Source organism: Antechinus flavipes, chromosome 4, assembly GCF_016432865.1.
Source record: "Antechinus flavipes isolate AdamAnt ecotype Samford, QLD, Australia chromosome 4, AdamAnt_v2, whole genome shotgun sequence".
NCBI classification, from domain to species: Eukaryota; Metazoa; Chordata; class Mammalia; order Dasyuromorphia; family Dasyuridae; genus Antechinus; species Antechinus flavipes.
In genome coordinates, this window is record NC_067401.1 from 305,892,651 (window position 1) to 305,916,875 (window position 24,225).

At 33.9% G+C, this 24,225-nt stretch overlaps 1 protein-coding gene across 1 annotated transcript in view; it reads left to right on the top strand.

Annotated features, from left to right (window-relative positions):
* The window catches only part of NKAIN2 (sodium/potassium transporting ATPase interacting 2), a 1,366,633-nt gene that overhangs the window by 597,876 nt on the left and 744,532 nt on the right, over positions 1-24,225 (top strand). The window contains exon 2 of the mRNA XM_051997681.1: positions 15,554-15,691. Within this exon, the coding sequence (XP_051853641.1) occupies positions 15,554-15,691 (138 nt within the window). The remainder of the gene's footprint in view (positions 1-15,553; positions 15,692-24,225) is intronic.

Consider the following 24,225-nt stretch of genomic DNA (forward strand, 5'->3'; position numbering starts at 1 on the left):
TTTTTTTCTTTTAAAACCATTAACAGACAATATTTGTGAAGTTTTTTTTTAAATAATAAGCATAAGGAAATATAAATGTATAAATTACAAACCAATGTCTATCCAAAAGATTTTTAAAATCCAGAATTTTATTTGTCAGATATTTTATTCATTTTTTTTGTCTGAAAGTTATAGAAGCCTTAACCCCCCCCAAAAAAAATAAAAAACTAGTCTATAATTTATAATCTTAATGAGTTACATGAGGCTTAAAAGATCTAAGTAGCCTGCCCATAAAGTTGATTTGAAAAACAGTTGATAATTGAACCCTTGTCTTTCTACACATAATTGGGGCCTGTATTCATTACTTTCTTATTTGCTGAAGAAAACAGCATGTTCCTAAAAAGTATGAAAACAATATTATGATATATAGAACTCAGAAAAAACCACAATATTCTAAGTATTAACCTTCTTCTTGAGTTTTACTTTACTTGGATGCAGAAACAAAGTGTACATGCACACACATCTATTTGTAGTATACACACTTGAGTATAATAAGTCTTATTTGAAAATATAAAATTTTAACAATAAACTCAGAAATATTGAAAGACATAGCAGCATCTACGTGGCAAAGAGCTACACTAGATTGTCAAGTGCCAAGTTGATAATATAAAATTGTATTTATAACATAAATATAATTATATAATAACACAGTTGAGAGAATAAATGAAAAATTGAAGCCCTCTATTTTTGGCCATCAGAAGGCAAAGCATAGCCATGAACCCATAAAGGTTCCAGAGCTAAAGTAAATGAAAATATGCAGCTTGGTATGGAACCAACAATACCTTTCCTTCTTAAACTATTCCCAATGAAAGAAGAAAGGAGAGAGATACCAACTATTCTGATTGTTAGCCGGAGTGAATGAGAGAGAGAGGTGCACCATGATCTGCCAACTGACTGCAAATAGAAAAGAAGCCATCATGAATCTTCCTTATATTCTTGTTATATATTCTGGTATAGATGGGTCACATTTAAGAGATACCTATAAATATTATACTTTACCTCACTAAGCTTCCCATGCTGTTAATTAAAACTCTTTAGCTTTCTGTCTCTTAATGTTGGAGTCAAAGTTACACTGCATATTTTTCATGCTATGCCAGATCTGAGAGTTACTGGTTTCATTTAGAACATCCTGACCCATTTTTGAGTTCAGAATTGATAAGGTCTTGATTTGTTAGCAATATTCTGTACCCTACAAATCAGTGACAAAACTTTTTACTGCCTCTTGTTTTGGTGAGAATTGAAAGGATTTTATAGTTAGTTACTTCCCCTTCCAAGCAGAAGAAAATGTAGTATTGATAGATACTTTCAACAAAAGAAACCATACTGTGATATTTACTTTTAAATATTATAGTATAACAGCTTTTCATTTCATTATTTTTTTTAATCATAAGACAAAGACTCCAGGGTAATGTAAAGATTGAAGAATTTTAAAATAAATTCTTCTCATTATTTCTTCACCATGCCACCAAATTGGAAAAATCTACTACTTCAGTTGAATTTTTATAATGTTCTCTACTCTTAAATATAATATTCTCTGGGAGCAGGTTTCTTGGGAGCTTCTGGAGGCTGCCTTCCTTTCAGTTCAGTGTAATAATCACCTCAAATGCAGCCAGAGAGTTAAAGTCCAATTCTTTATTGGCTCTTCCAAAATAGCCTGGTTAGCTTTCCCTGGTTCTGACAGCTCTTGTTGCTAGTCCTTTGCCTCTGCCAGCTTCAGCCTCCAGCTCCCTCTGAATCCAAAGCCTCCAGCCAGCACAATGGTGGAATATCAAATGGATCTGACTCCTCCTCTGAAAGAGTGGGCGTAGGGGAGCTGTGACTTGTGAATCTCCTCCAATGAATCCTGACTTGTGAATTTCTCAGAATCTCTAGTTGGCTTGTGGCCTGTATTAATTACATCCTCATTTACTGAATAAGGTTTGCTCCTTATATATGATCTCTTAAAGGTGTGAACTCTAAAGATGTGAGAGATGTGAACTCTAAAGTGTGAGCTAATGTGTGAACTCTCCCAAAGATGTGAATCAAGTACATAAGCATTGTTTCTATCAATCCAGTGACTTAGCAGCTTGTTTCAAGTTCTGGCTCATAACATCTCCCATTTTTTTTTTTTTTGATTTAGAACATAAGTGGTCATGACCTCCCTGACTTCTCAAGGAGGTGAGAACCCCCAAAAAAGGTGATCACATCTTCCCTGACAGCTCAAAAAAAGAATGAAAACACCATAAAAAGAAGGTGATCATGCCCTCCCTGACTGCTCAGGAAGGCAGATGAAAACATCAAAGGAAATGGGAAATCAAATCAGATTAATGGGTTTCTGAAAGGGCTCACTTGAAACATGTATACATAAATCCATCAATATGGGAGGTATTACACATAATTACATAAATTACATAAACACATAATAACACAGGCTAGTAGTAATGTCACAAATACTATGAATCAACATGAGGAATTATACATGTCCATAAGTCCTAGAAATAGTCCAAAAGGAATCCATTGTCCATTAGTTCATGTGCCAGGAATTCAATAATTCCTGTAAATTTTGAAGTCCTGCAATAGTCTCATCAACAATTTTTCATCTTAGGGAATCCAATGATTCCTGCTGGTTTTCAAGTCCTTCAACAGTCTTATCTTGTGTTAGGGAATCCAATGATTCCTGATAGTTTTCAAGTCCTGTGACAGTCTTTATCAAAAATTTTTCGTCTCAAGGAATCCAATGATTCCTGATGGTTTTCAAGTCCTGAAACAGTCTCACCCTGTGTTAGGGAATTCAATGATTTCTGCAGATTTTCAAGTCCTGCAACAGTCTCATTATCACCCATGCTCTTTCAGTGTCAGATGTTTCTTAGATCTTCTCTTTTGTTTTGAGGTTTTTCTCCTTTTCTGTCTCTTTCCAGGTGCTCATTGCCACCCATCTGTTTTCTTCTTCATCTGTTTCCTTCACCATCTGTAGGAACACAAACAAACCCTTTTCCCCAAGCAGTTAACCTGTCTAATTCCCTTCTATTTACCACTTTCTAAATCTCTCTTCATCAATTGCAATTGCAATCAATGCAAATGGCAATTGCATTGGAGCTGTTTGCACTGGACACTGCCCTGTTAGTTTAAAAAGCCTGTATTCTCCCCAACTGTAATCCCTTTCTGCTATCTGATTGCTTTTCTTTTGGTTGATCATGTAATCCCTTTCTGCCATGTAATTACTTTTAGGCTAATTGATCACATCAGTGTCCTGACCTTCTAAAAACTCTCTGGGTGTAAACTCAGCTGCTATTATACTGCACCTTTCTTTTGTATGATATCTTGGGGCTGGGCCCTGCCTCTCATTTCCCTGGGTCAATCTTCATTCTGAGGCTCAGTAGAAGCCTCAGTTGCATTTTGGATATGCAGTTTTGTATTTTCTCTCATCCTGTCTCTCAATCTATCTCTGTACCCACACTGAGCTCTTAGATGTCCAACTTTTCCACATTGAAAGCATCAACAAGTTTCTCTAGAAGTCCCTTGCCAAGAGGGACCCTGTCTTCCCAAGTTCATTATAGTCTGGGCATAATAAGCATTTGTGCCCACTGTGGCACAGTGCCTTATGATCTCCTCTAAAGGAGCATCTTTGTGCAGTCCCCATATAATTCTTCTGCAAACCTCATTGGCATTTACCTTAGCCAGATGTCTGGTCATTATTTCTGTAGCTGTATTTTCTCCAATGGTTCTTGTGACAACTGTTTGCAAACGTCCCACAAAATCCGCAAAAGGTTCATTGGGGCCTTACTCTCTTTTTGTGAAGGCTTCCCCTCTATCTTTTATTGCAGTCTCCCCCCCCCCCAAGCTTTTATTTCAGCCTTAGAAATTTGCTCATATACTGTTATGGGATAATTAATCTGTTCTGAATTCTCTTCATACTGACCTTCACCTGCTAGTTGGTCAAAAGTGATTTGTACATTAACTCCTGTTTGCCTATTGTGTCTGACTTGAATCCTACATAATTCATGATACTCCGAAAGCCACAAGTTTTGTCCAAGTTCTAAACATGTCCTTGCTATGGATTTCCAATCACTAGGGGTTAGGATTTCAAAGGCCAAACTATCCAGTAACATTTTAACATAAGATGATGTGCAAACTTTTTTCAAATCCTTAATTTTTTCCAGATCAAAAGGAGTGTATCCTCCTTTTTTGACCTGAAGAGTCAATCTCTTCAATTACAGGATATGTATTTATAAAATCAGATACATCCTGTCTTTCATTTTTTTTAACTTAAATAATACCTTTTCTAATCTTGTCACAGGCTGCTTCATTGATGGTTCTGATTGAGTTACTGCCTCTCCCCCTCCTCCTTCTCCCTCCACTCATGAAGGGTTAATTGAGAGAGGTAGCTCACGGGATGTGGAATGATCTAATTTCTCCTGCTGTGAATTCTTGTCTGATTCTTCCTCCTTTTCACCTAATTTAGTTGGCACTTCCCCCCACCACTCTTTCTTCTTTTTCCTTATTGTAACACATATAATTTCTGAAAGCCAGTTGTATTAAATTAATATGTATTAAGTGTGTCTTTAGAAATTGAGTTAGGTCCATTTTTATTGTAGAATTGACATAATTGTTCCTATTAATTTCCACTCCTCTAGATCTAATTCGTTTTCCATAGAGAACCAAGGAGATGTGTACTGTACAGTTTCTAAAAGTTCAGTGATGTGCTCCCAAATTATAATCAAAACTTGGCTTTTCATAACCTTGACAATACTCTCTACACATTTTCCTTGAAGAGAAGGCTGTTTTCTAAATATCTGTCCCATTTCAGCTGAAATTCTACTTTAGCTCTTTAACAAAGTTTCCTTGTTGTACTCACCCTATTTTCTGGGTCAAAGAGACTTTTCCACTGAAATCAGGATTGTGTCTTCTACATTCAGGCACCAAAATGCAGTGTTCTCTTCTTTAAAATATGATGTTATAACAGAATTTCAAATCACAAATTTGGACACCACTAGATTTAACACCTATTCTTGGAGTCCATGGAACCTCCATAAGATTCAGGGACTCTGTGAACTTTGATGGAAAAAATAACTTTATTTTCACTAACCTCTAAATGAAATTTAGCACTCCTTTTAATTATGTAAAACCATTATTCTGAGAGCATATCTATAAGCTTCACCATGTTGCCAAACAAAAATAAAATAATACAATACAATTATAATAATCTCATCATTATTGTTAGTTAGTTTTTGCTATTAAGTTGCTATATAATTTAGAAAAATTGAAATGACTGTTTCCACTTATACCACCAGAAACTTATTTGACATTAATTTTTCTCTCATAAGAGTATTAAATAGGAATATTTAATAAAATGATTTTCATGGGATCACAGAGTCATGTGATTTAGAACTAGAAGGAACCTTAGAAATCATCTAGACTAAGTCTTTGAGGGAAATGAGGGTCAAAGAAGTCATGTGTCCAAAGAAGTCCAAGATCACACAGAGAAAAATAACACAGGTTGGATTCAAAATCAAGTATTCCTGATTTCATCTCAAGCTTTTTCATCTTTTCTGCTGAGTTCATTTGGGAAAATAATATCTTTATACAGGGAGATAATTTGAAGTCTGCTCCTGCAATAACTGTTAGCAAGGGAAGATCAATCAATCAGTATACAATTATTAAGTACCTACTATGTGCCAGGCACTATGCTAAGCATTTAAGATACAAAAAAGGTAAAAGGCAATCCCTATTCCTTTTCTGATGCTATCACTGTTAAAATATAGGTATGGGATTACCAATGCATCTGAAAGATGAGGAAAGTGAATAGAAGAGTTGGTTTCTAGCCACCCAATCTTTTGCAGGAATATCTGTGAGAAATAACAATTTTTTTTATCAGATTAAATGTCAAGTGACAAGTGAAGAATTATTTAAAAGTAGCATATTTGGCCAAATTATTAGGGGAGAATATATTTCTTAAGTGGAATTAATTATTATAAGGTAATCATTTTCAATGCTCCCCTTTTGATAATGTTGTCAGATGCTGAAAATAAAACGTCATTTTCACCATATCACAAAAATTAAGTCAATTGTAGAATCTGACAAAGAAATGCCAAGAAACAGAGAAAAGAATCTATAAGACAATGATTATCTTGTATCACAGAAGGGATCTTAAATCTTTCCTCTTTGGAGGAAGAGAGGGAAAAACAGTATTTCCTGGTTGTATTCTATACCTTCTCCAGGATCTACTTGAAAACCTAAGAGTTATCATGTTGATGCTAAAGAAAGCACTTAGATCAACATGAAAAAAACATTCTTAAAAATGGGAGGAGAGAAGAAAGCAATACAAAACTTATATAGAGGTCTCAGGGCTATTCTCTTTTGAAAATGCAACAGATTGAGTTATGTACTTTTACATTAGGAAGAAAAAAGTTAGTTACATTCAAAAAGAAAAACTTGTCATTTTGTTGATGACATTTGTTATTGATGAAATTGGAAAAGTTCTATTAAATGGAATCAGGCAAAATGAGGTGTGGTAAGAATATGTTTGACAGATAAATTGTTGGGGATAAGTAACTTACCTATGACTGTTCAGGTATGCAATATAGAAAGTTATTCTCTTATCAGAGAATCAAAGTTTATCTTTTAAAATATGAAAAATGAATTGAAGTTTCATTTCATCATGTAATGTTGGTATAAAGAATTGGTTAATTGATACCCAGCTTTAAGGAGTTAGGATATATGATTTTTTTTTTTTCTGAAGCAATTGCAGTTAAGTGACTTACCAAAGGTCACACAGCTAGGAAGTATGAAGTGTCTGAGATTAGATTTGAACTTAGGTCCTCCTGACTTTAAAGTTGGTGCTCTATCCATTATGCCACCTAGCTTCCCCAGGACATATGACATATGCTTCTATTTTATTGCCTGGTGCTCAAGACACCTCCTTGGTGAAGTAGACAAAACACTTGTCCTGGAAACAGGAAGACCAGAATTCAATGTGCCTTTAAATCGATGCTAGCTAAGTGACCCTGGGCACTTAATTTTTTCAGCCTATTCCTCATCTGTTAAAAAATAATAATAATAATAATAATAATAATAATATTTCTTCCCCAAGGTTTTATGAGAATAAAATCATGTAATTTTTGTAAAGTGCTAAGCATAATGCCAGGTACATACTAGGTACAATAAATGCTTTTAATAATCTACTATATCCTTTTCAGACACTGAGGAATGATTCTGTTGGACTTTTTATTTGTACAAATAAAGTCTAATTGGCTACTATAAGCTTCCTATTTAATATTTTAACTGATGTATCTTGCTTCCTATTTGTACACATCTTATCCCCAAAATTATAAATGCTCACAAAATTTATTCAAGGTGGCTCCAGAAAAAGTCAGAGCAACCAAATTTTTCATTATGGGCAGCTTGGTTGCATAGTGGTTAGAGTGATAGGCCTGAAGTAAAAAAGACTCATCTTTGGGAGTTCAAATTTGGCTTCAGATACCTACTAGCTGTGTGACCCTAGGCAAATCACTTAACCCATGTGCTTCAGTATCTCATCTGTAAAATGAACTGAAGAAAGAAATGGCAAACCACCCCACTATTTTTTCTAGGAAAACCCAATGGGGCCACAAAGAGCTGGACATAACTGAAATGACTTAACAAGCACAATAAAAGGTTTCCTTTGCCAAAAGGAACCAAATCCCTCCTTCCCTTTATTTAATATTCTTTAAACCGTAATGGGGCTTTTACCTCTTTTCATTCAACTCCTCCAAGAAAATCATTTTCAGACATGCTGCCTTAAAGGGCTTCACATTTAGAGGCATCATTTGTTGATTTGACCTTGCTGAAAATTTGTCCTTTTGCATATATAAGAATATGAGACCTTTCGGTCTTATCCCATAAGCTTCAGAAGCTCTGATTCTTCTCTGGGAATTTACTGAAGGAAAAAAACATAAATAAGCTTGTCTAGTTTACTTGGACAATCATAGAATCATAAACAAAAGGTTTTAAAGAACCTCAGAGGATTTCCAATCTAGCACACTATTTTTTGTAAATTAGAATCTTCAAAGATTAAATAACTTGCTGAGGGTCACAGCTAAGAGCTAACATTTTCTTACTCCAGATCCAGTGCATTTTCCTCTGTACCATGAACTTCATTTTGATACTCCCCTAGTATGCTGGTTTTCTGGGAAGATTACAGTTTAAGGGAAGGAGAAGCCATTCTGATGAAACCAAAGAGTCAGGAGCAAGTGGGACACCTACTAATGATCATGACAGACTCTGCCAATCAGAAGGACAAGCACAATGAATAGAAATCAGAGAAAACTTATCAGGAACAACAAAATAGAGAAAAAAACAAGTTATTTCTTTATGTGGCTTAGGTATCTTTGTATTTTTCCTGGTCTCAAGCAAAGTGTTCTAGTTATGGTAAATACTTAATGAATATTTGAACTAAAATGAACACAACAGTAACAAGAAAGAAACAGATCCCAGGAAAGTAGCCTAGTTCGGCAAAATCATTGAGTAAAGGAATATGCACTGAGCTTCAAGTCTAATCACCAGAACTCTTTCCTGTTTCTTGCTTACATGTCCAGTCAATTCAGTTCACTGAGCATTAATTACATGTGTATAGTATATGCATATAGCCCATGGAGTCAGGAAGATCTGAGTTCAAATCCCTGACTTACACATATGACCATGGCAAAGACAATTAACTTTTTTTGATTTTCATAATACTACCTACCTCTTGGGGTTGTTGTAAGTATCATTGAGATAAGAGCTCTAACATACTTGGCAAATCTTTTCAAAGCATCATTTGGTGATGACAATAACAAGGATTACTGAGTACTCACCAAATGCTAGCTATCTTCGACTTTCAAGAAGTTTGCACTAGGACTCTCTTTTCTATGTTACCTATTTAGCAGAGCCCTACCAAGTAGAAATAAGCTTCTGCATTGGGCTGTTAGATGTGATGTGTGTAGGAAAAAGATGAGAAGTAGATCCTGTGAGTAAAGACCGATAGTTTGCTTCAGACTCCCAAAGAATCCTTGAAATTCATTTGAATTCCAAGAGCCACCAGCACTGCTGGTCCTTTGGGGTTTGGGACCAATTTAACTATAATGCCTCAAGCTATCTTAATCAAGGACTTAGGAAAATGAAGCCAGAGCCCAAGGTTGTTGGCTAACATACTGTTAATCTAATTAAGGGACGAGAGTTTTCTCCTTCACTTGAGCAATTTGGGACAACCTAAAAACTCTGTGATACTTTTATATCTTAGAAATACTTCAGGCATAAGTCCGGTTTAAATAAGATATAGATAAGGAAGACTGAAACTCAGAAAAACTGTTTTGTTTTGTTTTTTAAGTCATTTTAGTGCCTAAGGCGAATAGAAAAAGGAGCTCCAGTTCTGCACATGTATACTCATGTTCTAGTATGCTTCTTGGCTCTTGATTTTACCCCCAAATCATTCTCTGAGAGGTCAGATTGAATGATTGAAGTCCTGGATTTGGAGTCAGGAAGACCTGGATTCGATTTTTTTCCTCTGCTATTTACGGGCTGTATCTAAATGTGCCCAAAAGATTATTTTTTGGAAAATTTACCCAAGGCAAATGCTCATAAGATAGTCAGGAAAAAAACAGTAATATAAGGACACTCTCAAAGTCTCTCTTCAGAACTTTAGAATTGACTGTGTGACATGGGAGACACTGGCACAGGACCGCCCAGCATGGCATGCAGATGCTGTGCTTTATGAGTAAAGCAGAATCAAATTAGCTCAGAAGAAACATAAAATGTGCAGTTAGAGAATTCCACTCCATATGTTTATAGAGATTATTTGTGTCCAACCTGTGTCAGAGCATTCTGAGCTTATATTGGTCTGATCAACCACAGTCAGATACATTGTAACCTGGCTCTAATGTAGTGATGTCATTTTACTTCTCCCTGAGAATAAAGGACAACTAGCAACCACATCTGTGAAACTGTGGGCAAATTATGTAACATTTTTATGAAGATTTTTAAAATGGTACAAATGATCAGATTTCAGGGGCTTTAATCAAGATAATCTAACCTCTAAGCTAGGTCTGGGCTATTTAACTCTTTTGTCTGTCACAGACTCCTTTTAAATCCTAGAAACACTTTGTTAGAATAATGTTTTCAAATAATAGAAGGAAATGATAAATGTCATTGAGATGTTAAATAAAGATACAGTTTTCCTCAACCAGTTCATGACCTTTCTAAAAATCTCTCCATAAATGTTTTTGGGATCTATAAATTTCAAATTAATTATCCCCACAAAACATTACAGGAAATTGTGGTATGATTTAAAGATAAATAGGAAGGCTTTCTACTTTAAACATGTTCCTTAATGGTACCTGAAATTTCACTATTATTCCCCCTTGTTGTTGCTATTACCTTTTATCTAGAATCTTATCTTTTAAAAATGTTCCTGGAAGGAGTTGCACATTAAGTGTTTTATTCTTTATTGTGGAAGAGTTCATCAGATACCATAATCACTGATCAGATGAGCTCACTGCATATCTGATTGTGATACTAGAATAGCAGAGGGGGGAAATGTATTAAAGAGAGGCATGTTTGTCAAATTCCTTTTGGTTCATAATTTTGCTGAGAGCCAACCCTATACTTTAGGATAAAGATAAAACAGACTACTGCTCTCTCTTTCTGTTTGTAAAGTATCTTCATCTGGATGTTTAGACATAATGTAAAACAGAACACAAAGCGTATTTTAATCAATTTTGTTGTGATAGGGTAGCTAGGTGATACATTTAATATGTTAGTGAACTTTGAAATTCCATTTAATTTATACATATATATGCATGCATATATACATATACATATTTATATACATATACACAATATTATTTATATAAAAATCAGTTTAACATCAGTCAGATTTAAGCTGCTTAAGGATAGGAATTGTTTCATGTTTATAGATGTCCCTAAGACTCATGTTCCTGAGTTCAAATCTAGCTTTTGCCACTTACTACTTGTATAACCCTGGGCAAATCACTTAATCCTATTTGTCTCAGTTCTTTATAAAATGAGTTGGAAAAAGCAATGGTAAACTACTCTGGTATCTTTATTTACCACCCAACTATCCGCCTCCCAAAGAACATTGGGAAAAAAATATATTACAGCCATAAACACGAATCCAAATGGCTTCATGAAAGTTGGATACAACTGATATGATAGAAAAACAACAAAGTGATAGCTACTTAGGGAATAAGAAAGCTTTCCATTTAACCTGCAAATATATTGATTTGAAAATTAAAAATATATAAATCAGACTGAATTTGTTGACATTAGTAAGTTATGCTCACATGTGGCACAACTTTGAAGAAGCTATTTTAACTCTATGAGTCTGAGTTTACTCTTCTGCAAAACCAAAGGGTTGGGTAAGACGATTCTCTTAATTTCTAAAATTCTTTGTCCCTATCTTGTGGCAATTTTTTAAAAAGACACTATGGGAATGTTTATCCAGTTATGTATTCAACAAGACATCTTTGCTCCAGTAAGAACTTTGCTTAACAGTACTTATCAGAAGGATTTGAGAAAACATTTTTAGCTTAAGTACTCTCAATTATGCTTTTTAAAAAATGGAATTATAAAATGCAATTTTACTCTAATGCAATACAAAAGTGATGTTTTTTCATGTTTGTATCAGGATATAAATGGGCACATATTAAGAAATACTCCATATTAGTTATTTTTTATTTGTTTTTAGGCTGATAGGGTCAGTCAACAGTAAAAGAATTAATAAAGAAAGGATCATTTATTTGATTCTACATGAGAGCAGGTTCTTGTTATTTTTGTCTATCAGTAGTTCAGCTTTACAGCTTTACTACTGGGATGAATTTTTAATTCATGGAGTATTTTCATAGAACATATTGTCTGTTCCCTTTGTAGGAATGTAGATGTAAATAGAGTTTTGGGATTAGGGCATTTGTAGTATCACATTATGAGTCTTTATTAAATGTGTCAATGCTGCTTAGATGTGCTTGTTTAGTATGTAGCATAGCAGCAACAGGAACTCAGTAGGAGTGCTGCAGATATTAATTGATGATGGCGAGTGATCTGTAGGGATTTGGTTTCTGATGACAACATCAGTGCTGTGTCCTAGGCATTAGTTTGGATAATAGAGAACCTGTTTATGAAATAAAATCAATTTTTTTCATTGTTTTTGCCGATTGATCTTACAGTTAGTCTCTTTTCAAACTCACTGTCATTTCTGTTAGGATATGGAAATGTAAGCAAGACACAGACAAATAATTTATCATTCATGCATCAAGAATTTATTAAGCACCATCTATGTACCAGACATTACTAAATTTCAGAAACAGACATGAAAAAAAATGAATCAATTCCTGACCAAAAATAGCTTACATTTGATTGGTGTGAGGTAATAAAGAAAAATCATTAGAACATACATACAAATTAAATGCAAAGTATTTTTGAAGGAAGAATACACTAACAATGGAAGGAATTCTATGAAATCCTTTAACTGGGTCATGACAGGAACTAGGATTTCTAACTTTTAAGAGTAAAGAGAAGAAAATCATATTCTACTTAAGAGTCTTCATATCATAGCACATAGTCAGACATTATAGCTCTATTATTCTTCCTTTTATCCTTGATCAAAAATTGCATACATATTTATTAACAATAATAATATTATTAACATAATATTATGTATGTCTACATAATGTCTAATCCCTTGATTTTATTGTTGACTGAAGTTACTAGAAATCTATTACTTCTGTTTTTCCCTCAAGTACTTTTTGGTCTGAATTGATGAGTTCGATATCATTAGAGTAGACTTGAAAGAATTCTGAGTATTATTGTTTTTTTCAAATGCCCCTCTTCTAATTAAATTTCTTTTAATATGTTTCCTAGCTTAAGAAAATCATGAAATTACAAATTAACTATAGTGAACAGCAGTATTTGGGGGCTGATACATTTTCCATAGCATAGTTCTCAAAAGACATTACAGTAACCAAATCATTTGGTCCTTAAATTTAAATGTAGTTCTCTTTTCAAAGACAATGTAGTAGACAAATAAAGCTACTGTATAAAGAAGCAAATATATTCAAGGGATAGGAAAAGCAGAAAAATGATAAATGATTACTTAAATTATAAAAGTAGAAGTATAATGGGATGAAGGGAAAGAGTAATGTATTAAGGGATAATTAAAAAACCTTAAAATAAGAGACACAAGGTCAGAAAGCAAGTGCTGAAAAAGACCCTAATTCCATCCAGTCCAATGCCATCAATTTGCAAGTAAGAACCTGGAAAAACCCTGAAAAGTTTAATGAGAAGACCAAGGTAATACAGAAGTTAAGTAAAAGAACCAGGAAACAAGAGGTCTTCTGATTCCAAAATCAACATTTTTGGTGGCCCAGGCCCACAATGGGCCTAAGTTCAAATCTAACCTCAGGTACTAAGTAGCTGTATGATCATGGATAAAACATTTAATTTTGGTGTACCTCAGTTTCTTTGTCAGTAAAACAAGAATAATACCCATCTCCAAGAATGATTATAAGCATCAAAGGAGATCTTTGTTTTAAAAAAAAAAAAAAAAAAAAAAAAAAACTAGCACACTATCTGGTACATAATAGTTCTTTAATATGTGTTCATTTTCTTCCTTCCTGTCATTTTAGTTTTGTCATCATATGTTTCCATTTATATAAAATGATAAATAATACACTACCTACATCACAAGGTTGTTTTGAGGATAAATGGCACAAAAGACCAACATTCTGTAACTATAAAGTACTATATATACACATGTATATTAGTATTGTCATATAGCTAGAAAAAGGTGAACTATTATATTTTTAGAGTTTTATTGATTCTTTTTGAGAACATTTGAAGCAGATTACCAGATTGCATGGTACCGTATTGTATTTTCAATTAGCGAGGTGGATTAGTGGTTAGAAAATCAGCTCTGCAGTTAGGAAGACTCATACTTCTGAGTTCAAATCTGGCCTCAGATATTGGCTAGCTGTGTGACTCCAGGTAAGCCATTTAACCCTGTTTGCTTCAGTTCCCTCAACTGTAAAATGAATTGGAAGAGGAAATGGCAAACTACTTCAATATCTTTGGCAAGAAAACCTCAAATGGAATCACAGATAATTGGACATATCTGAAAATGAGTAAATAACAATAATACTATATTCATTGTCCATGGGAAAAAAATTTGATTTATGATAAGTATAATATGTTCTGGTGTTTAGTATTTGAGTAGCATATTAAGGAATCAGCATAACAAAGTGGGGAGTCTACCTCGTCTGGAGATTGAAATATAGTGTTTAATGCCAACTCTACTGTCTCCCATCAGCATGCCCATTGTAAATTTACTTGTGCTTACTAATTCTCAAGTGCTCATCTGTAAAGTAAATAGGCTAGACTAAGTGGCCTCTAATGTATTTCCCAGCTCTTCAACTATTATTTTATCAATTATGATTTAACAATAGATGGTTTTTACCTTAATGATTTGAAAAGGCTTAATGTTGTTTTATCACAAATGTATCTCATTGATTCTAATTGAAAAAAACAATTTAATTTACATATATAAACAATTTGAATAAATATATAATATAATTTCTATAAATTTACATAAATTTATGAACATAAAAGTTATATGGATTCACAAAAATATATATAATAAAACAATACATTTAATAATTAATGAGTAAGTATTTAGGATGAGAATATATAAGGTTTATGAGATTGTGATTTTGTGGATATCCTTTTGAAAAGTAGTGCTTTATTTGGGACTTGGGGTTGTGTTGACATGCATCTTAATCATAAGATAAAACTAATGTGCCTAGATTCCCATTCATTCTTCTTCTCTCCTCTCGTCTCTCTCCCTTTCCTCTAATGACTGGAAAATAACTGAACAACAAACTCATAGAATTATATGATGGAAGAGCTGGAGAATCCTAAAGATCTTCTAGCTCAGGGCTGATATTTTAAAAAATGAAGAAAGTGAGGTCCAGACAGACTGAATTAGGCTAAGAGTACATTAGAGTGTTGAGGAAAGAACTAGACTAAAACAAATGTTTTGCTGTTGTTTCAACTCTATACTCTTCCAAGTATTTAGCACAGTATCTGGCATATTATAGTCTCTGAATAAACACTTATTGACTTGACTTGACTTGACTCTTTCCACCTTGTTCAGTGAGAGTAAGGTAACCCATCTTTCATATAGATGTATTTTCCTTGTCAGTGGATGATATGAAATATTTGATAGTACATATGACAACATCATTTACCCAGCTGCTATAAATGTGACAGCTTGTGAATGCTGTTGGATATCCACCTCCAAACCCTCTTGAAATCATCTGGGCTGTTGGGACTACTCCTTCATCATCTCACTCCCCAATTGAATGACAAATGCTACTTCCACAAAACCTGTTGATTAAAAATAAATTGGAGAGATTCCACTCTACTCTTGGCTTAGTTTCTTTGCCTGTTATGTTGATATAGTGTCTTTGTCACTGAAACCTACTGAACTGTCTATTGTTTCTTCTGATTCTAGGTTTGTGTGCTGGAGAGGCAAATATTTGATTTCCTTGGATACCAGTGGGCACCTATCCTGGCAAATTTTGTCCATATTATCATTGTCATTCTGGGTTTATTTGGAACTATTCAATATAGACCTCGCTACATAACAGGAGTGAGTACTCTTATTTATTATTTCCTTGTGAAAAGTGGATACTTCAACCATTCCTGTATTCTTAGGAATTCTGTGTGCCCTACCTACCCTTAAGATATTGCATGTTTGCTTTTTTTTTTTTTTTTAAGAATTTAGCTCACACCTGCGGTAATTGGAAAAATGTCAAGCTTAAGCACCTGACAGTGAATGCAATCAGATATCATTTTCATATACTGTACTTTCAGTAAATAACATGTTGTAGTTACATCCGGAATCATGTTCCTGAATCAGTAAATTATAAAGTCAAACTCTGATTTAACATGTCATTAAGAGATTATTTTCTTTCACATTTTACAACAGTAAATCTATTTTTTACATGAAAAGAAAGTCAAGTTGAAATGATTTATGACAAGTGCATTATATCGATGTTGCCATATTGATGATATGTTAATAATTAATATTTAATATTGGCATGAAAGTCAGGAAATTCAGAGCTATTGTTGCTGTGTTCTTAATTCTATTTCTTTGCACAAAGGCACTATTTTGCTTTCCTCCTGAAGTTGTACTTACTTAACATAAAAGTAAAATCTGACTGAGTTACAGTTGCTATGGGAACCATAACTAGATTTTTTTTTTGTTCCCGTATGTACCTCAGATCTCAGCTATAACATTTCATTAATGTAGATTTTTATATTCTGTCTATTTTTAACAAAGGAAAAGATATAGGCACTTTTCAAGTTTCACCATGGTGACTTAAAAAGCCAGTTTGAATGTTTGGTCAAATATGCATGTAAAGCCAAATTAGGTTGATACAGTCTTTCCTGGTACAGTGCAAGAGAGAGTTCAGATCACCTCAGTTAGAGATATTTAATGTGAGAACAATACTAGTACAGCTCAAAGATGATTGCTTCTCCTTAACCTTCCTTAAAAGGATTGTTGTTAAGTCATTTTTTCAGTCATGTCCAACTCTTTATGACCTCATTTGGGGTTTTCTTGACAAAGATGCTGGTGTGGTTTGCCATTTCCTTCTCCAGCTCATTTTACAGAAGAGGGAACTAAGGAAAACAGGTTAAGTGATCTGCTCTGGGTCACACAGTAAGTCAATGTGTAATATGAATTAGGTTTTCCTGACTCCAGGACAAGTACTCTACCTATTTGACCACTTACCTGTTCTTAAAGGCAATCACTTTACAATTCTTTGGTGCCCTTTCCTTTAAGATGGCATTGGAAAGATATTTACCTGTTTTCCATTGAGTTCTAGCTATTTCTTGGTATAAAATGGTGTCTGGAACAGAGATCCAATATAGTATAAAATGGTGTCTGAAACAGAGATCCAGTATAATGATTTGTTTTAATAAGGGAAGATAAATTCTATATGTAGAGTCACATTTTCCAGAGAGTAAGACATAGTTCTATAGCACAAATTCCAGTGTGGACTATAGAAATGGTGAGATATTAATTCTGCCACATACTACTTTGCAAGATCTCAGGAGAGCACTTTACAGCACCACAGCATTCATGTAGTTCAGTCTCTACCTGGAAAAAAAAAATTCCCATTACAACACAAATGGTCACTGAGCCCCAATGAGAGAAGCACACTACCTGCTAATGCAATCCTTGTATAATTCCTCTTTCCTGACAGCTTTTAAATACTTTTATTTAAAACTTCTATTAAAAAATTATTTTCGGGGCAGTTAGTTGGTGCAGTGGATAGAGCACCAGCCTGAAGTCAGGAGGACTTGAATTCAAATCAGACCTCAAGCATTTAACACTTCCTAGCTGTGTGACCCTGGATAAGCTTCAGCCAAAAAAAAAATCAATTTCAAATTCTTTTCTCATTCTCCTTATCCCACTCATTGAGAAGGCAAGATTTTTAACTCCTTTAGAGACAATTGTCATCATTGCTTCAATTTATCCTTCTCCAACATAATCAATCCCAATTTATTCCACAAATCTTCATGTGAAATAGACATTGACCTTTCACAATTCTCTCTGATTAGTTCTAGTCTCTTCAGTTTAGCAATGTCCTTTGCAAAATATGGTGTCTGGATCTGAACACAAGTGCTTCAATTTTTTTTTAAATGAATGGAGCAAAAAAGCATGAATTAAGCACCAAATATTGTTCAAGACAGTGGGGATTCTAAAACAAAATGGAAAATTTCCTTTTCCTCAAAAACTAGCATTTAAATAGAATAAGATAATATAATAGAAAGCAGTAGTGAATATGGAAGTGGCTTTTTGTTTGGAAATTCAATTGTATGATTTATGCAAACATGGGTCTATTGTCATGATCTTTCCAGCAGCAATGGAAGTATTATTGGATCTGAGATCTCACTTCAGTTTTCTCATCAATAAAATGAAGCTGTTAATTTCCTCCACTTCACCTCTAATTCTGTGATCCTTTGCGCCTAGTTCTGTTATGTTGTATTGACAGCATACGTAAATTGGAGAATGCAAGAAATTGAGAAAGTAAGGCTATTTAGTATGGTCAAGCTTGCCTTCAATGAGTTCTGATCATAAATGCACATTGATGCATCTGTGTATATACACCAAGTACAATTCTTTAATGCAGATTATGAACAAAAGATGTATATGTCCATCCTATAAAATTTTCAACCAGGTAACTGAAGATAAAACTTATTTGTAACTTAGGGAGTGAATTTCCTTTTTCTCATTAGTCTTCCTTTTCACAGATGACAAAAAAATTAGTAGTAGTCAGTGGGAACCTAAATTCATTAGTGCCCTCACTTGAAACTCTGACATTACAAATGAACATAATATCCTGAAGGGAGAAGAAGAAGAAAAAGGGTCTCAATTTAGCACAGAGAAATCTGTAACATGAATAAGCAGAAGGGATCTCAAATTGTAGAACGTATTCCCAAAGCAAAAGGCAAATTAATACTAGTATATTAACTAGCCAATGATTATGCACACATTAACACTCAATGGCTGTATCTTTAGTCTTTGCATGGAATTTTCTTTGTCATCTCAGTTTGCACAAAAGGCTGTGACACATATAGTATGGCTGGACACATGAACATTATTAGGTAGTGACAAGGAATTGTCTTTGAGCACTATTCCTTTAGAGGTGCTAGAATAGTTTGATAAGTACTCCTGAGGTCACTACCTGCCACAGTTACAGCACTTTCTTAATATTTTATGGCATCATTCAGAAAATACTGCCTCTATTTTATCTCAACAGACATTTTAAAATGATTTGAAACATTGGACATCTAACCAATAAGCAAAATTATTTTATACACTGTTAAGTGGGGATTTCATCATGCCATTTACATTTATGGGGATATTTTTGTTCTAAAATAGTCTGTTTTTTTTCTTAAAATAATAATTATTTTCCCTCTCCCTGATCTTTTTAATTGGGAAACATGTTAAAGGATTAAAAGTAGAACCCATTATTTAGTTCAATACTTTATCTCATTACTCATATGGTTTTACCACACCCAAGTTTTTGTGTTTCTCACAGATTTGGATGGCATAATCAATCAACAGGGATTTATTTAATATCTACTGTTGTGCCACAATTTCATTTTATTGTCCTCAGTTTCCCTAAATTGTCCTGCCTCAATTTCCCTAAGTTGTCCTGTCTCCGTTTACTTAGTTGTTCTGCCTCAGTTTCCCTCAATTGTTCTGCCTCAATCCCCCTGGTTGCAATCCCCTTTCCTGTTCATTAGGGCTGAAGAGATCTGGCCATTCTGGCATTCCAAAAGATAAAACTCCAGATATCCTATCTCATTTACCTAATTGGTATCCTCTATTTCTAAGTTCCAGACTTTCTGTCTCTAACTACCTTCTTCACTTCCAATTTATTAGAATTTATCGTCCCCACTCCTCACCCTGTCAGGACCAGATTGATGGTCCATCTTTGGAAATTCCTGCTTTCAGTATTTGGACTCCACTTCTTGCTATTGTCACCCCTGATTGCTAGAGAGCCATATATAATTCACTGGAATCTCATATTTGATGCCTGATGCTGATGTTGAATTTTTTAAGACATCAACCCTGGGACCATAATGGATCCTTTGGTTCCAGAAAATCTCACCCTCTCAGAAATCCAAATATTAAAAACTCCCTAAACTCTCTCTTGCCTCAGTTTCTCCAGCATTACACTACTATGTACCAAGCTCAAAGAGCTTCAATAAGAGGGTTTCAACTACTTCCCAAGGAACCCTATTCCAATCTGCATAATTCTAAGTGTTTTGTTTTGTTATTTCCTTTTATAGAATTGGAATCTGCCTATCTAATACCTATTCTTTTTATTCCAATTTGAAAGTTCTTTATCTTACTAGATAGGGGCATCTAAGTAACAGTGAATAATAAAGTGCTGGGTCTGGAGTCAAGAAGATGATTTCAAATTCAGCCTCAGATACCTACTAGCTATATGATTCTGGGCAAGTCACTTAACCTTTTTTGCCTCAGTTTCCTCATCTATAAAATAAACTGGAGAAGGAAATGGCAAAGTATGTTGGTATCTCTGCCAAGAAAATTCCAATTGGAGTTACAAAGAGTTGGTTGTGACTGGAAAACAACAAATATAACCTATTTCCTCCTATAGATTTGGGGGCTATGAAAATCAATTAAATCAATCAAGCAATTATCAAATGTTTGCTCTATAGTGGACACCAATAATAAAGAGAATAATGTGAAGAACCCCGGCCCTTAAGGAGCTTCTATTTCAATGAAGAAGAAAACAAGATGAAGATAATATCCTATATTTTATGTGATCCTTTTTACCAAGACAGCTAAAGGTAGCTAGTTAAACTAAAGAGAGTAAGTGGAAAAGTTAGGGTCCTATCTATTTTAATTTTTTTCCCATTAAGATTTTAAAATTGTTTTATTAAAGTCTCTTTAACAGTGATAAGAGAGCTGGCATTGACACTAGGAAATTCTGGGTTTATATTCTATGTTTGTGACCTTGGACAAATTACATAAACTCCTGTTTGAGACTAGAAAGGTTAAACAAATGGTCTACGATCCTCCCTAAAGGAACCGGATGAAATGAATTTTTTTTTTTAATAAGTGAAAATAAAATAGAACTTCCATAATGTTAATATGTGGTTTTTAAGTCAATATGCAGTCTTTAGGAATCTTTAAGTATGATTTAGAAGTAATTCTATTTGAATTTTATACCACTGCTTCAGATAGCCTTCTGCTGGCTAGAGGTTGCTGAGAAGATATCCACATATCTAAAAGCACTGATAAAGGGTCTTAACTTATGTGAAAGTTTGCTATAGCAATGAAGTAACAAATTTAGTTCTTTAGGACAATGCTATGGTTAGAACAAGAACCCAGATACTTGAACTATTTTTCCTAAGTTCTGAGATCTGAAAATCATCAATGTAATTTCATGAAATGCCAAGTATAGCTTTCTAAAATAATAGTGAGAAAAAAATGAGCACTTCTGAAGATAATTATTTTAGCCACTTTCTGAGAAGTTCAAAAATGAATATTTCCAGTCATTGCTGATTGCATTAGTATTAACTGCTATTTTATTGAACCAGGAACTTAAAAAAAAAAAAAAAAAAAAGCTTTTCAGGGTTATCAACATTATTCAGTTATAACATAATGCCCTTAAAAAAGGAATCCCTTAATTTTTGAAAAATTATAGTTTCTAACAGTTTTCAAGTACATAATCTTATGTTTCAATTGCAAGTATCTTATGTTCCAGGAATGTGAAAACTCTGATTGAGTGTGTATGTGGAAGTAAGGGTGTGGGGAGAGGTGAGCGGGGAAATAGAATAAAGTAAACTCACAAGCTATAATTCCATTTTTACTATTTTTCATCTTTCCTTCTTTCCCAAATCTTGCATTTTTTTTTCCTTCAAGGAGCCACATGACTAGCCTTATCAAATGTGTATGCTGTAGCTCCAGTTTCTTCAAGAGTAGGCCTACTAGAGGCAGCTAGGTGGTGCAATGAATAGAACACCGACCATGAAGTCAGGAGGGTCTGAGTTCAAATCTGGTCTCAGACAGTTAACATTTCTTAGCTGTGTGATTCTGGGCAAGTCACTTAACCTTAATCACTTCAGGATAAAAAAAAATAGGACTGCTATATTTCCTTCTCAATTTGCCAGGGTACCCTGAGATCTTCATGTATTTTTTTTTCTCTCTACTTCCTCCACCTAGTTGTTCCCCCTCCTATTGTTAGGGAACCAGTAACTAGGACCCCAGTTCTATTTAAATATTTAATATAAATTAACTTTTACAAAGACATGTTTACTTTGAAGATAAAGAAAAAAGTACAAATATTCTTTTCCGTATGGCAAGGGTATGCTCTTCCCTACATTAACTCAGTCTCTGAGGGAGTAAATTCAAAATTTATCTCTATTTCTACATAGCATTAATCCCAGCAAGTTTATGTCCAAATGTGGTGTCATATAAGTCCTCATTTCATTTTTTACTGGCATGGGTCTAGAAGGTAGCTTTTGAAGATTGGAACTTGATCTTTTCTCCTTGGGGCATCAATACCTCACTAGTTACAAAACCTGTCAGATATTCTGACTTTTGGGTTTCTCTGGCTTATTCTCTCAGCCCTTGAAATTCCCTTCAACAGGCTTTGTCATAGGAAGAATCACTGAACTCCTCTTGAGGAAAATAAATAAATAAAACAGAGAGGTAGCTGTAGGTGCATCAAGTCTTTTTTGAAGGTCCTAGTGACTCCAGCTGGGGCAATTAGGTGACAGTGGATACAGCACTGAACTTGGAATTAAGAAGATTCATCTTCCTGAGATCAAATGTGCTCTCAGACACTTATTGCCTGATTGGCTATGAGCAAGTCATTTAAACACTTTGCTTCTGTTTCCTTTTCTGTAAAATGAGCTGGAGAAGAAAATGGCAAAATACTACAGTATTTTTGCCAAGAAAATCCCAAAATAGGATTACAAAAAGTCAGACATGAATAAATTACAACAATGGCCAATAAATGACCCACAACTATGTTAGTCTGTTAGAAACAATTACACACTATCTGTACATGCTCCATAGACATTTTAAGACACTTGAGCATCATCACAGTCCAGGCTGATCTTCTAAATTTCCAGTAAGGAGAGATTGTATCAACTAAGAAAAGTAATGAAAACTATACATGCAATAGGGCCCCAATTTCTATATAGAACTCATGAAGAAACATGGATACCCTTTTTCAATTCAGATCCTATTACTTGAACAAGATATATATTTTTAGAGAGGCTTCAAAGTCTTTATAAAATGCTACGTTTCTCTAGAATAACTATTTAATCTACTAGTATCACTGATTTTAGCAAGGCTCTATAAAGCTCAAGAATGTATCCATCTATTTAAGATAAGTATTTTTCAATATGCTAATTGTTTATGGAGTTCTAATCTGAACTTTCAAAAAGATCTCAGAAAGGGACAATAGAAATAATGTTGGGTTAATCCTGTTTGGTTATGTCTCATTACTTCTTTATTCCTTCTTTCTTGGTACAGACCACAATCATTTATTTTTCAACTCACAAAGCATTGTGAGAAGATTCAATTTCTATTAATCTCTTTGATACAATCTGGATTTCTTAGAGAACCCTAATATCTTCTTAATGTTTTATCTTTGCTGGGCTTATTTTTAGTGACCAAGACCATATTTCCAAGAATGCTTTACTTATTTATTTTCATAGAATGTGCAGAAATTTTTTTTTCTAAATTTTATTTAATTGGTGGGTATTTATAAATCTATATTTTCATTCTTTGATCACTTGTATGTATTTGTAGAACTTTGCTAGGAGAAAAATACTATCAAATAAAAGAAAGAAAGGGGAGCTACCAATAGCCTTGACATTTCAGTTGCCCCATTTCTTTCTTCAATTTCAGACTCAGGACAGAAAATCACTGAAGATTTGAGAGTAAGTGACCTGAGTGAAGTCTATATTGAAGAATAAAACTTTTAATGCTTTGTAACAGCCATGAAAATAGGCACTGTCTTATTAGCCTAGGCCATAAGGTGAATCATGGCAGGCCTGGGAGGAATGAATTTAAAAGCTTAAAATAAATGGCATATTATATATTATAATAAACTATATCACATTTAAATTTTATCTGACTCTTTTTATATTCCTTAATATATTACTTTATATTATTATGTTGTGTTATCATGGAATTATGTTTCTGGAGAATCTTGGAACACTCTTTTCCCAAAAAAGTAATACACCATATATACTTAACTTTCTTTTCTCCACACAATCAGGCTATAGCATAGTTATCCCTGACTTTTACTGCTTTGAGCTGGGTAGTGGTTATAGAAAGGGAAACTATAAATTGGATGGACCAAATATGTCTTCTGTGCCTAATGAATTTTTTTTGGAAAATCAATTTTTGAAGAATTTATGGCAATTATTAATCAAATATAAATGTATAATAATGTTACTTTGATATAATAAGCTAGAATGCCTTTCTTTAAAGAATATTGATAATAGAGAATGTTTATTGTAATCCATCTATAAAACAATGGCATAGTGAAGCATTGCATTTATGATTGAAAGGTATAACTTTTCATTTTAGGCAAATCACTTAGATTATCTAAAAGT